This window comes from Prinia subflava, chromosome Z, assembly GCF_021018805.1.
Source record: "Prinia subflava isolate CZ2003 ecotype Zambia chromosome Z, Cam_Psub_1.2, whole genome shotgun sequence".
NCBI lineage: Eukaryota > Metazoa > Chordata > Aves > Passeriformes > Cisticolidae > Prinia > Prinia subflava.
Genome location: NC_086283.1, coordinates 51,985,894 through 51,997,960, shown reverse-complemented (window position 1 = coordinate 51,997,960; position 12,067 = coordinate 51,985,894). Strand labels below are relative to the sequence as shown.

The window sequence follows — 12,067 nt, the reverse complement described above, 5'->3', positions numbered from 1 at the left end:
CCTCCCACACTGATCCCGCTGCCTGCACAGAACCCTCAGCACACTGGAGTCAAACATTTCTGACCAAGAGAGAGCTCCTTTCCCTCTGGAGCTCCATGTATAATCTAATTCCTTAAAATAACCCTTGCATTCCAAATTTCACTCGTGGGGTTTATAGCTTTTTTTTTATCATAGGATTTTTTTGTTCTCAGAAGTTCACAGACTGTGCCTAATACCCATAGCCTATAAACTTTTGAAATTGCACTTTGAGACAGCAACCCATTCTGAATGCCAGGATGAAGATATTAAAATTTGGTTTTGCAGCTTTTTCCAACCATATTATATATGTATTGTGTCTGCTGCATACAAATGGTTTTTAGAGATGTTGACCTCCACAGCTCTGGTTCAATTCCTGCAGCTCCCCAGCTATTATGGAGCAGAAATGAAGCTGTTGTAGTGGCAGAAGTTCAGCTTCAACACACACCTCTCACTTCGAGCACAAGCCATCTGCAAACACAGAGCACATTTTGGATTGTTGGGCCAAGGCCAAGCTGGAACCCAGGGCTGGCACAAAGGGCAGGATCTCTCAAATGTAGCAATAGACTGGAGACAAAAGGAAGGGCTGGCCTGCTGACAGCACTACAGATTATGATATAGTGGTTTGTTTCTATTTAAATTGACACAACACTAACATTTGGGTGCTATTACCATAGATTAAGATAACTGCTGAATCTCTCATTTTTGCCTGCTCTCCCTGGTTACAAGGGCTACAAGGACAAGGCTAAGTCCAAGAAGTGTCTCACCCCTTCCTTACACATATCACATCAGCAGTACCCACTTATGCAAGGTGGGTTTTGTATCTGTATGCATACAAGTTGTTTTCTACTTTGGGTTTGAATTCAAATAAGGGGGAAAAAGAAGGATGAATCAAGGCACTGAGGATTTTTTAAGACCTGGAAAGCTATCCTGCCCACCTTCTTGCTTCAATGTCTAGTTCTCAGCCACAAATTCCTTCGTCTTATCTTTCCTCACTGGACCTCTTGCTCAGATGCTTCAACTCATAAGCCAGAAAACTGGCTCAGGGGAAAAAAAAAAAAAAAAAAAAAAAAAAAAAAAAAAAAAAAAAAAAAAAAAAAGACAGATAGGTTTATTCCAGGTAAACAAATTGATTCATCTCCATAAGAGGTCAAATGCCTCTAATGCCAATGCAAATCTCAGTGTATGCTTGACTTGGGAATTAGCTGTCTAGCATTGTTTCAGCTTTAATGTTAGCTTCGTCTTAAAGAAATGCCAGCATATTTGGCTAGCTTAAAGATCAAATGCAAGATCTATGCAGGGATTTCCATTCATGGCTGCCGGGGATATGCATCTCCATCCCTGAATTAGGCTGAGGGATCACTGCTTCCTCAGGGATTCCTTCAAGGCTGCTATGAAATTCGTCATTTGTATCTTGCCACATAAACTCAGAAAGCTTTCTGGGCTCAAATCCTACTGCAACACTGTTAGCAGCAGGCTAAGCCACACAGAAATATTTCTAAATGAAAACAGTGGGGGGAAAACTGACAGATACTCAACCTTCAAATTGTTTCTGTCTTTACTGCTAGGCTAAATCACTTCACTGGGTAAAAATTTCATTCTAGTTTCAGCTGACAGCAACAAACAAGACTGCAGACCCAGATCAAATATGCCATTAAACTTAAGCAAATATATTTTGTCTATGGTGAAGATCAAATTTCAGGTAATTTTGCAAGAAAAATATACCTTAAGTACATGATTGCACTAATACTGTAATGCCACATGGCCCCATAACAAGACACCACAACACTTGTAAGTTTTATGTAGACAGAAAGAGCCCATTCTTAAATGGATATATTCATACAACTTCCTGAATGGAAGGTAGAGGTATGAACCAGACAGCATATGGAAGAGCAGTGTACTCAGCCTGAAATTAGAGCACAACACTACTAATTCAACAAAAAAAAAAAACTTTCTGTCTCTCTGCAGAGCCTGTGATGGCTAAAAGCATCACCTCATCAAAGTTCAAAATAAATAACAGTGCAAAATTTATTTTCCCTTAGTACTTAGTTTTTCTTCAATGAGATATTAAAACATTTTCTTGAAAAAGAAGAAGCAAAAAAGTCTCAGTCTCCCAGTATCTTGGTGTTAGTGTTGATTTATTCACCAAAGGACTTTTCCCTCAAAGGACAACTCAGATCTTCTTAATCACTTTCCATGTGTATTGGCAAATTTTCTTTTTTCTTTTTATTTTTTTCTCTACACAAAAGATATGAATAACATTTATTTTCGTTACAAAATCTTTACAAAATCATATCTTTTGTTAATGACTAACCATTAGACTCAAAGGAAGGAAAAGCTACATAATGCTCTGAGACTTGATTTATACTATAAATTTAGTGTCAACCTGTGACATTGCATTACATCTTTGTATGACATCTGCATAAGGTTCCCTTTCCAAGAGAGGGCTGTAGATGTTTCCTCTCATTTGGTAATATTGCTCCCATCTCATTTGTACTAAACCTCATCCATATGCTGTCAGAGAGATACAAGATGACTGCTCTACTGCTCTGTATATAATGCTAATAGGATGAGAGCACTGAAGCAGCATGGTATCAGTGGATACATTACCTATGGTTTCTATCCTAGAGAAGGGATGAACAGTTTAAATATAGGAACAGAAATCTATTTACACATCCCATAGTCAATTTAAGCTGCTGTAAATCAGCTCAGATACAGAAAAAGGCTGCTTGTCTCACAGCCATGGCTGCTTCTCCCAGCCTTCTGTTTCTGCCAGTCCTAGTGTTCATCTGGCAAATCACACCAGGGAACAAATCCAGCAGAAAACTAATTTTTTTTTTTTCCCAAGCTGAGTCTTCATTCAGATAAACTCCCTGCTTTAGCTCATTCATGGCTGCACAAACAGCAATGATGGCATGAAGGAGGCAGTACAAACAACTCGTGGTGTAAGACAAAGTGGGACTCACCCGTTTAGCAGCAGCAGCCATTTATCCTGCTTAAGTTCATCAAGGACCTGTGGCACTAGTTAAGTGGTGCCAGTCACAATATGGATTATCTAACTTTCCTGCATATTACTTTCTCAAGTCAATTAGTGGCCAATTCCAACTAAGCCAATCTAAGCCATTCTTAACAGGAGTGAAAAAAGCTGTTTGGGTAATTTATACTGTTCATTCACACTGTGCATGCACACACAGAAATGCAGAGGCAACAACAGCAACCTCTACCTGATCCTATAAGAAATTCCTGACAGTACTAAGAGCTGGTCTGACCAGCCTCTGTCGAGAAAGTTCCGTGATACTGTAAAAATCATTCAGTTCAACTCTGTTGAAGTTTTACATAGCCTTTAGAAAGGAAAAAAAAAAAAAAAAAAAAAAAAAAAAAAAAAAAAAAAAAAAAAAAAAAACCACCAACTTGGGTAGATGACAAAAGCCTTAGTAGCAAGCCAAAGATCATTAAAAAAAAACCCCTCTCAGGCTGGCTAGTATTAGGTCTTTCTATTCACTATTCTCAACATTTAATGAGTTAAACACACTCTGAGATGTCCCAAACTAGATTGCCCAGGGTCAGCCCTTCCTCAGAGAACTGTAAGTTACCCTGACTGAGAGCTGTGTTTCACAGAAGTCTGTAATTCCAAGATTTCAATAAATGTTCATGGAGTCTAATTATTTTTCATTATTTTCCATAATGTTGTGCATAGCTGATTTAACATTGCCCAACATGGTTAGAGATGTACTCCTAACCCAAAACTGGAATTTTGGAATCCAAAAGTTTCTAGTCAGCAGATATTTTGGCTATACTGACCAGAGTTGGGCAGTCCCTGAACAGGTTTTCAAAGTGCTCCTAGGAAAGCAGAGACACTCACGTTTTCTTCATCCTTGCTTCTGATTGTTCCAATGCTACCTCCAGTCTTTAGGCATATTTTATACTGAAGTTTTCGGAAATACAGAGTACCTACAGAGCAATACAGTCAGTATGAAAGACTAAAATACCAAAACCCAGCATGTATTATCCACACTTCAGTTCTCAGAGTAGTGGTTCACTTGCATTTTGGGAGAGTGCCAGAAGATGCAGGCCACAGACCTACAGCTCCTGGCGTGAGCTCAGGAGGAATTTTGTGTGCCAATAAAGTAGCACCACGTTTTCCTACCACACTTACCCATACAGGCTACCCGATCTGTTGTCAAAACTAACTGTGCTGAACACCCCTAATTAATGGTTAGCCATCTCCTGTGTATGCAGGGCTTGATTCAAATGCTCAGGACCAGCGCTTTGGTTGGCTCCACTCTTATCTTAGTTGAAGCTGATAAAAGGAGTGTGTCTACCCTTACTGCCGTTCCTCACAAACCCCTGAGCAGAAGCAATCACTCTCTGGCAGATTCTGTCAACAACAAACAGCAGCACTTTTCTGCAGTGTCACACCAATCTCACCTCTGGTGCAGTCAGGCAACAGCAGCATCTGAGCAGTTTTTTCTCTCCTCATTCCTATGCGTGCCTTGATGGCGAGGCTATAGGGAGAAGGAAGAAACAAGGTTTAAAAAGCAAGAAATGTTTACCAACTGCTTTACAGCTCTCCCAGCTTGTTTGTTAGCTCTTGCAGTTACAGGAATGACTTCTGATCTTAAGCAAATGGAACAGAGTGTGAAAATTGATCAGTATTTCTTCACCAGCAGCTGCATTTTGAATGTTACCGCTGGTTTAAGGCTGGGAATTTGGTTCCCAAAATGTCTCCAGGAGAACTAAGTGGACACTGCATTTTAATAAAAAAAATGCTATATGAAGTTCCTTTGTTTACTTATCTCTGTTGATGTTTTTTCTGCCTTCCATCTATGGAAAGGGAAAACAATAAGTTAAATAGTAAATGACAGCATTTAAGCATCTGAACATTGTAACTGAAAGTGATACTACCAGTTAGACCTAACTGAAAATTAATATATTTTTTCCTAATGTACTAGTAAAGAAACCCTAGAACAAAAGTAACTACAGCTCTTCTTTTTAAAGTCAAAATACTAGCACCATTATCCAGTTAGAGAACTCAAATGAAAACAAGACTTGTTCAAATTGTATTTTCCAAAAATAAATATTTTCAAATGTGAATAATGTATACATTTTCTGAATACATGCAAAAATGACACATTTTTTATTTGTGTGAAACATTTCATAGTCCTAATTCAGAACAGTATCTGTTGATATGACGGTACTTTAAAATAGGTTTTAAGCAAGTACCTAAACTTTAACATGTTTAGTTTAGAAGTCCTTGTCAATCACAGCAGGTAGAGGCAGACAGCACAATGGTGAGAGTAATCTGTCTCTTCAAACTTGCTACTATTTAAGATAGGAAAACCAAAATCCCTTTCTGAATTAACATGTGTTAAGCATACCATAACACACTTTCTGTGAAACATCTTACCCACAAATGTTAGGATAAAAGCTCTGGTGCTGATTTAGCTGAATTGCACACAAATGTACATCACAGATTCCCAATTCTGTGGGAGGCATAGTACTTTAATACAAGTCTGGAACAAGAATATAGCTTCATCTAAATCTGTTTAAGTTAGTAACAAACATAAAACACACCATGAAACAAGATGCCATGAAGTGAAAGGATTAGCCTGTATCTACAAGAAAATCATTTAGTTTAGAACAGTTGGAGCCAACAATTGCAGCAGCACTGGAAGTGCCTTATCCCCTGAAATTGGTGAAGCCCTGCAGAGCACTCCCTGTAAGCACTCCCTGAAAAAAACACGCCTTTTTAAATCTTCAGCAATGCTCTTCCCACAGGAGACATGAAAGAGTGTGTCATCATAGAATCATAGAATGTGCTGGACCTGGAAGGGACCCCAAAGATTGTTGAGTTCCAACCCCCCTGTCATAGTCAGGGACACCTTCCACTAGATCATGTTGCTAAGGGCTTCATCCAGCCTATCCTTGAACACCACCAGGGATAGGTAACCCACTACTTCTCTGGGCAATTTGTACCTGTGCCTCCACACCCCCCACAGTAAAAATATCTTCCTAATAGCTAATCTAAAACTTCCCTTTTTCAGTTTGTCCTTTGTCCTGTCACTATCTCACCATATAAAAAGATCCTCACCTTCCTTCTCACCAGTTCCCTTAAGGTACTGGAAGATAATAATGAGGTCTTCCCAGAGCCTTCCCTTCTCCAGGCTAAACTGCGCCAAATCTCTCTGCCTGTCTTCATAGGAGGGGTGCTCGATCCCTCGGAACACTTTGTGGCTTCCTCTGGACCTATTCTAACAGGTCCACATCCCTCCTGTGCTGGGGACCCCAGAGATGGATGCAGTGTTCCAGGTTCTCAGAAGAGTGGAGCAGAACCTGTTGAACACACATTTGATGCAACCCAGGACACATTTGGCTTTCTGGTATGCAAGTACACAATGTTGGATCATGTCCAGCTTTTATCTTCTAGAATCTCCAGCTCCACAAGGATGCTCTTAATAAGCTCTTCTCTCAGTTTGTGCTAATGTCTGTGCCCCAGCCCAGCTGCAGCATCTTGCACTTGGACCTGCTGCACTTCATAAGGTTCTCATGGGCCAGTTCTCAGCCTTGTCCAGGTCCCTTTGGATGGCATCCCATCCTTCTGCTGTGTCAACTGAGCTGCTCAGATTTGTGTCACCTGCAAACTTGCTGAGGGTGCACTCGATCACTGTCTGTGTCAGTGAGGCTGCAGAGCAGAGCTCCCCAAACAGAGCGTGAGGGACATCACTCACCACCAGCCTCCACCTCCACACAGAGGCACTGACCACAACGCCCTGGCTGCATCCAGCCAGACAGCCAGCTCCTTATCCATTGAACTGTCCATCCATCAAATCCAGGTGTCTCCAGTTTGGACATAAAGAGCTTCTGAATAGCTTGTACCTCTTGATTGCAGTGCTCCAGTTGTATGACTTTTCCCAGTGTTTCCATGATAGCAATTACATCATCATTTTCTAATTTCACAATAGTTTCCAACTTCTCTTGTTACCTACCCATGCTGTGTACAGTTGTGTGAGAAAACATGTCTTCAAAACACTCTCCATCTGCTTTAGTGCCAAGAGGGTTGACTTTAATTAGGACAGCTATCTTTGTAAATTAATCCAGCCTTTTTACCAAATTGGATGAGAAGTTATCACAGCTTCCAAACCATTAGTTCAGATGGGGCAAATCCAACAAGTGACAGCCAGAGGGACTTACAAACAAGGTATGGTAATGTCTTTAGTCAGTGCAGCCATTTCTTCAGTGAAGGTCTGACCCATCCTTCTGATGTGAACTTGCATCTAGCCAAGGTGAAATTTGTACAAGCTTGGTTTGCAGTGACACAGTGAAAACATCCCTCTTCTACATGCTCCTCCAAAACAAAACAAGTTGTGTTGCTGCAGTTCCCTGCCACATCTTGAGTAAAGGCCATGTGCACTCGGTGGTACAAAGTGTGGGAATGTGATGAGAAAAGCCTGCCCAGAGCTGCTTCTTTAGCACTGCCCAGATGCAGGTCTGTCTGCTCATGATACTGATCCATAGCAAAGCCGTGTGAGTGGCCCTAGCCCATTTCAGTACACTCAGTAAATTATATCTAGGTATCTAGTGCATAAACTCAGACCAGAAATACCTGCTAACGGGCCTAATTTTACTAACAGCATCATTTTTTCAGAAATGTTTAAAAATGTTTAACAGCTCTGGTGAGACAACAATCCTCACTCAAGGACTTTATCACTGCTTTTTTCCCATATTTTTAGTAGAAATCTCTAAAGCAGGTTTTCAGGACGTCTGCTGCAAAGCAGTACAATCTCATAAAGATCCCTGGTGGAAAGCCCCGGAGGAGACAAGGCACGTGGGTAGAGCTGAGGCTTTTTAACCCGCATTTTATAGACCTGCTCCAGTTCACGATATACCTATTGCAGTTCTGTAGAACGTTTTGTTTGTTTGATTGATTGATTGATTGATTGTGTGTCTGTTTGTTTGTTCGTTCGTTTGTTTTTCCTATGCAGTGGTGCAAAGTCTTCTGTCTTGAGAAATAAAGACACTGGACCTGGGATCTTCCTGCCTTGGGCTTTTTTGCTGTGCTCCCCCCAGCAGTAGGTGCCCCCACCTTGCTCCACCCTTGGGCGGTGCACGTAAATGGGGGCTGGCCGGGCAGTCCCGGCCCGGAGGGATGCTCTTGGCGGAGCGGCTGAGCCTCGCCGGGAGCTGGACAGCCAGGGGAAAGTTCCGCCAGTCCCGCTTTCTCCTGGCGCCCGTGTCTCCAGAGGGAGGACTGCCGCATGCTACAGCCTGGAGTGAAGGGCTCTGGACATATTCCTGCTGCTCAAGCTCTCCCGGAGGACCTCACGGCTATTTCAGGCTGCAAGAAAATGTATTGGGGAAATCACCTTAGGTGAGTTTGTTTGAGGTGCCGGGCATCTTCCCTAACCAGGGTTGCTTATTCCTTTTAAAAGTTTACAAACTCACAATTTGTTTTAATGTTGGTGACTTATTGGCACAAATTTATTTCTGGTTTGATTTTTTTTTCTCTCTTTTTCTTTATTTTTTTTTTCCCAGAATTCTTGTCACTGTGACTCTGGTCTGGCAGGCTGTTCAGTTAGAAAAAAGTAAGGGAAATTTCATGTTTCTCCCGTTTCCGCTGTGTTTTTCTTCTACATTTACAATGTGCATTTCTTCATTACAAACTACAAAAATTTACGTATTTGCACTTCTTGTCAAGGCCCTGAAAAAGAAGAACGTAAAGAAGAGGTGAAAAGTCTCAATGCCACAGCACAAAAGCAGCAGCCCAAGAATGAAGGGACCTTTATAAATGCGCTCAGTGACATGAATCAAAGTTATGAAAGCAGAAAGCAACAGAGCTCCAGGTCATTCGTACCTTTCACTGGAATTACAGAGAGTAGGTAACACTATTTTTGTAAACAATGACATTAAATTACTTTTTAAAAATATAATATAGTAACGTTTTAACTGTTGTCCTGGAAGATTCCAGCCTGTTGGTTTTCTGTGGCCACTCATTTAAATTATACCCATGGCTACTTTAAAAGGTGATAAAAATTTAAGGTAGAACTGAAGATCTCTCATTTGCAAAATGTGTTAAGGAAAAATAAGGAAGGATACTAAGAATGAAAAAGTGTTTGGCCCTTTGTATTTACAAGAGTGTCTGTGAAATTTTGTAATGTTCTGTTAATTTTTTAAAATTCACGGTATTTCATGACCATAAAAATGTTAATTTTATTTAAAAAAAAAATGTTTAAGTTGCCTGAAACCAGGGGGGGGAAAGTATTCTGTTTCCTCCCATATATATAAAGTTTTAGATTGGTGCTCAATCCCAGGACTCTGAGAAAGGCTTTAGGAAGCATTCCTCCTGCGTCAAAATCAAGTAACCTCCCAGTAACAAAACTTTTTCATTCAAAAATAAGCATCACTTCCCAGTAAAAATGCCCCATTTCTTAGTGTGATTGAAACCGGCATCTGTCAAAGTGAAATATTTCACTTGAACACATACTGCTGCTACAGAATTTGCCAGGCGTTGCTTCTTCACCATCCTGTAATCCCTAGTAGCTTGTTTCTAATCCTTAACTAAACAAACTGGGTTTAACTGAACAAACACTCCTAACAGGCATATAATTTTATTGTCTCTAAAGACAATAAAACTAGATATCCTTAAGAGACTTTGGGAACTGGAGAGGGCCGAGAGAACCAGTGAGGAAAAGGTGAGGTTCAGAGCCCCTGAGACGCGTGTTAACCTCTGTAATATTGTCCTGCAGGTAAAAAACTGAACAGACGCTGCTGCCAGAACGGAGGGACTTGCATCCTGGGGTCCTTCTGTGCCTGCCTAAAGCACTTCACTGGTAGATACTGTGAACACGATGAGCGGCTAAGGTAAAAAAAAAAAAAAAAAAAAAAAAACAAAAAAAAAAAAAAAAAACCACCAGACCAAAATTACAAGACACAAGTGTGGTGCTCTGGATGTCTGTTTTCAGTGGTGGGGTCAGGGGTGTACAAAATGTCTCTCTTGTCGTCGGCAGGAACTGCGGCAGCATTGCCCACGGCGTCTGGGTGCTGAAGGGCTGTTTGCTTTGTCGGTGTGGCTATGGTACTCTGCACTGCCTCTCGGAAGCGATGCACAGTAACTGTGGTAAGAAATGGCATTAAATCGAGCGTTTTCATCCCATGGGTGACAGAACTGCCTTCTGCAGTGGTGGGGTACTCGGAGTTTGCTGTATGTGCACTAGTCGGTCTTCTACAGTGGGTTGCTCTGCTTCAGAGAATGTATCGGTGAGACAATAAAAAGCACTGCTCTTGGCTGTATTGTACATCACGAGACACTTTCCGATGTTCAGAGTTCTGTACAGCAGGAAACTTCCCACCGTTCTAGCTGAAGATTACAGAGGTTAAATACTTCTCTGTTCTGCAAAATATGTACGTCTGTGACTTCCCACTTAACCAGGGCAATTTCTACAACTAAACTAAATCCAAGCACACAAACATGTTTCTTAGATAAAGAGAAAAAACAGTAGTGTATACTGGTGTGGTAGAAGTAGAAACTGGTATTTCACTAGAGGAAAAAGTTGTGTCTACTTAACATACAGAATCATCAATCATCATACATAAATGACATAAAACTAATCTGAATATATTTTTAAGATCTGGATCTCAATCTTCAGAATATTCTTATGTGAGTTTTAAGACTGAACATATTCCACACACACACAAAAAAGCAGCTGTTATCCTGATCAGTGTAAGTAGTGCCACCTAGTCTCCTCAAAAGCACCATATCTTTGTAAGTCATGTCTTTCTATATCAGCACGTGAAATTATCTGAATAAATGGTTGAATATGTTTATTCACTGAAAACACACAGTGTTTTCACAGTGTATCAACTAGCATAATGATTTAAAGAATTACTATACTGGTATTATTTTCCATGGAGAACAGACTGATCCAGACTGTTCTCATTACTCTTGAGATCATTAATAAGGATTTAATAATCAAATTTTCTCCTCAGCGGCAAAATATTTTTTTCCTTTCCACTCGTAATATCTCAGTCTCATCTTGTGCTTTCCTTCAGTTGTGCCAACATAACTACTTAGCAGGGTAAGAAAACAACAGACCTAAAGTGTTTCAAGATTCATTTGCACTCCAAGCACTCTCTTGTTTCCTGACCAGATTCCTACCTGAGTAGCAGTGCCTTGAAGCTGTGACTTCTGAGTTGTAGCACCAACTCAAATGTAAATCAAAACATTAGAAAGGTGACATTCCTATCTTTGTAATCCTAAACCGAAAAAAAAATCCACCAGAAACACTTTTCCCCTAAAGTTTTCTGTATTGAGCAGTCATATGTGGCACACAGCATGCTCATTAAATTCTTTACATGTTCATCTTTGAATCAGCCCTAGTGCTCCTCATTACAGGACCAAAAATCATAATGGGCCTCTCCATGCTCTGTAAAATCAGTCTATTTCTTACGACTCTTGAGTTCAGCTTAAGAAAGACAATAAAGGTCTCAGTGGAGAATCCTCTGAGCAGGGACTCGGTGGCTTTCACATACATGAGGGTATGACTTCTCTGCTTTTGCAGAAAGCAAAGTCTCTTGTTAAAGGAAGGGTTAAAAGCCGACATTCAGGCGTGAGTGCTTACCTCTTGTGAAGTTCTTCCTCTTGCTTTTGCTTGGTATTTACTTTTGATTATTCTGAGATTAATGCCTGCAAGAGCTGATAAGTGCTATCAGTTGCTCCTCAAACGATCATTGATGGGACATCTATTTACATCTCTCCCCTGAGAATAGTCCCTTTGATTGGCTTTAACAGCTGATACCTTTAACTTAAGTACCTGTGAGATGTCAGGGAACTTTTCAAGTACGTGGAAAATCCTCATGTTTTCAAATTTACATGTTTACTTATTAACCATTTTATTTTCTTTATTTTATTTCTTTTTAAGATCTGAAATCGGAAGCAGAGGAAATTATCAGACTGTATTCTAATGGCCTAAGATTAGAGCAAGCAGTGTTTTCAGTCATTTGCCTGCTCACCATCCTCCTGGAGTTCTGCTAGCTGGCAGCTGTGACCTGGACAAGG

The 12,067-nt window shown here is 40.6% G+C and overlaps 1 protein-coding gene across 1 annotated transcript; it reads left to right on the top strand.

Annotated features, from left to right (window-relative positions):
• Positions 1–7,980: 7,980 nt before the first annotated feature.
• LOC134564236 (cryptic protein-like) lies at positions 7,981–10,436 on the top strand. Its single transcript, XM_063422974.1, has 5 exons — positions 7,981–8,383; positions 8,548–8,597; positions 8,711–8,887; positions 9,759–9,873; positions 10,020–10,436. The coding sequence occupies exons 1-5, from the start codon at positions 8,271–8,273 to the stop codon at positions 10,144–10,146; spliced, it is 582 nt and encodes a 193-aa protein (XP_063279044.1). The 5' UTR covers positions 7,981–8,270; the 3' UTR covers positions 10,147–10,436.
• Positions 10,437–12,067: the final 1,631 nt, after the last annotated feature.

Bases quoted from the DNA above. Each gene is read 5' to 3' on its own strand.
- LOC134564236 (XM_063422974.1), top strand. From the start codon at position 8,271: ATGCTACAGCCTGGAGTGAAGGGCTCTGGACATATTCCTGCTGCTCAA. The intron at 8,598-8,710 runs GTAAGGGAAATT...CTTCTTGTCAAG, and splicing joins GGCTGTTCAGTTAGAAAAAA to GCCCTGAAAAAGAAGAACGT. The intron at 8,888-9,758 runs GTAGGTAACACT...ATTGTCCTGCAG, and splicing joins TTTCACTGGAATTACAGAGA to GTAAAAAACTGAACAGACGC.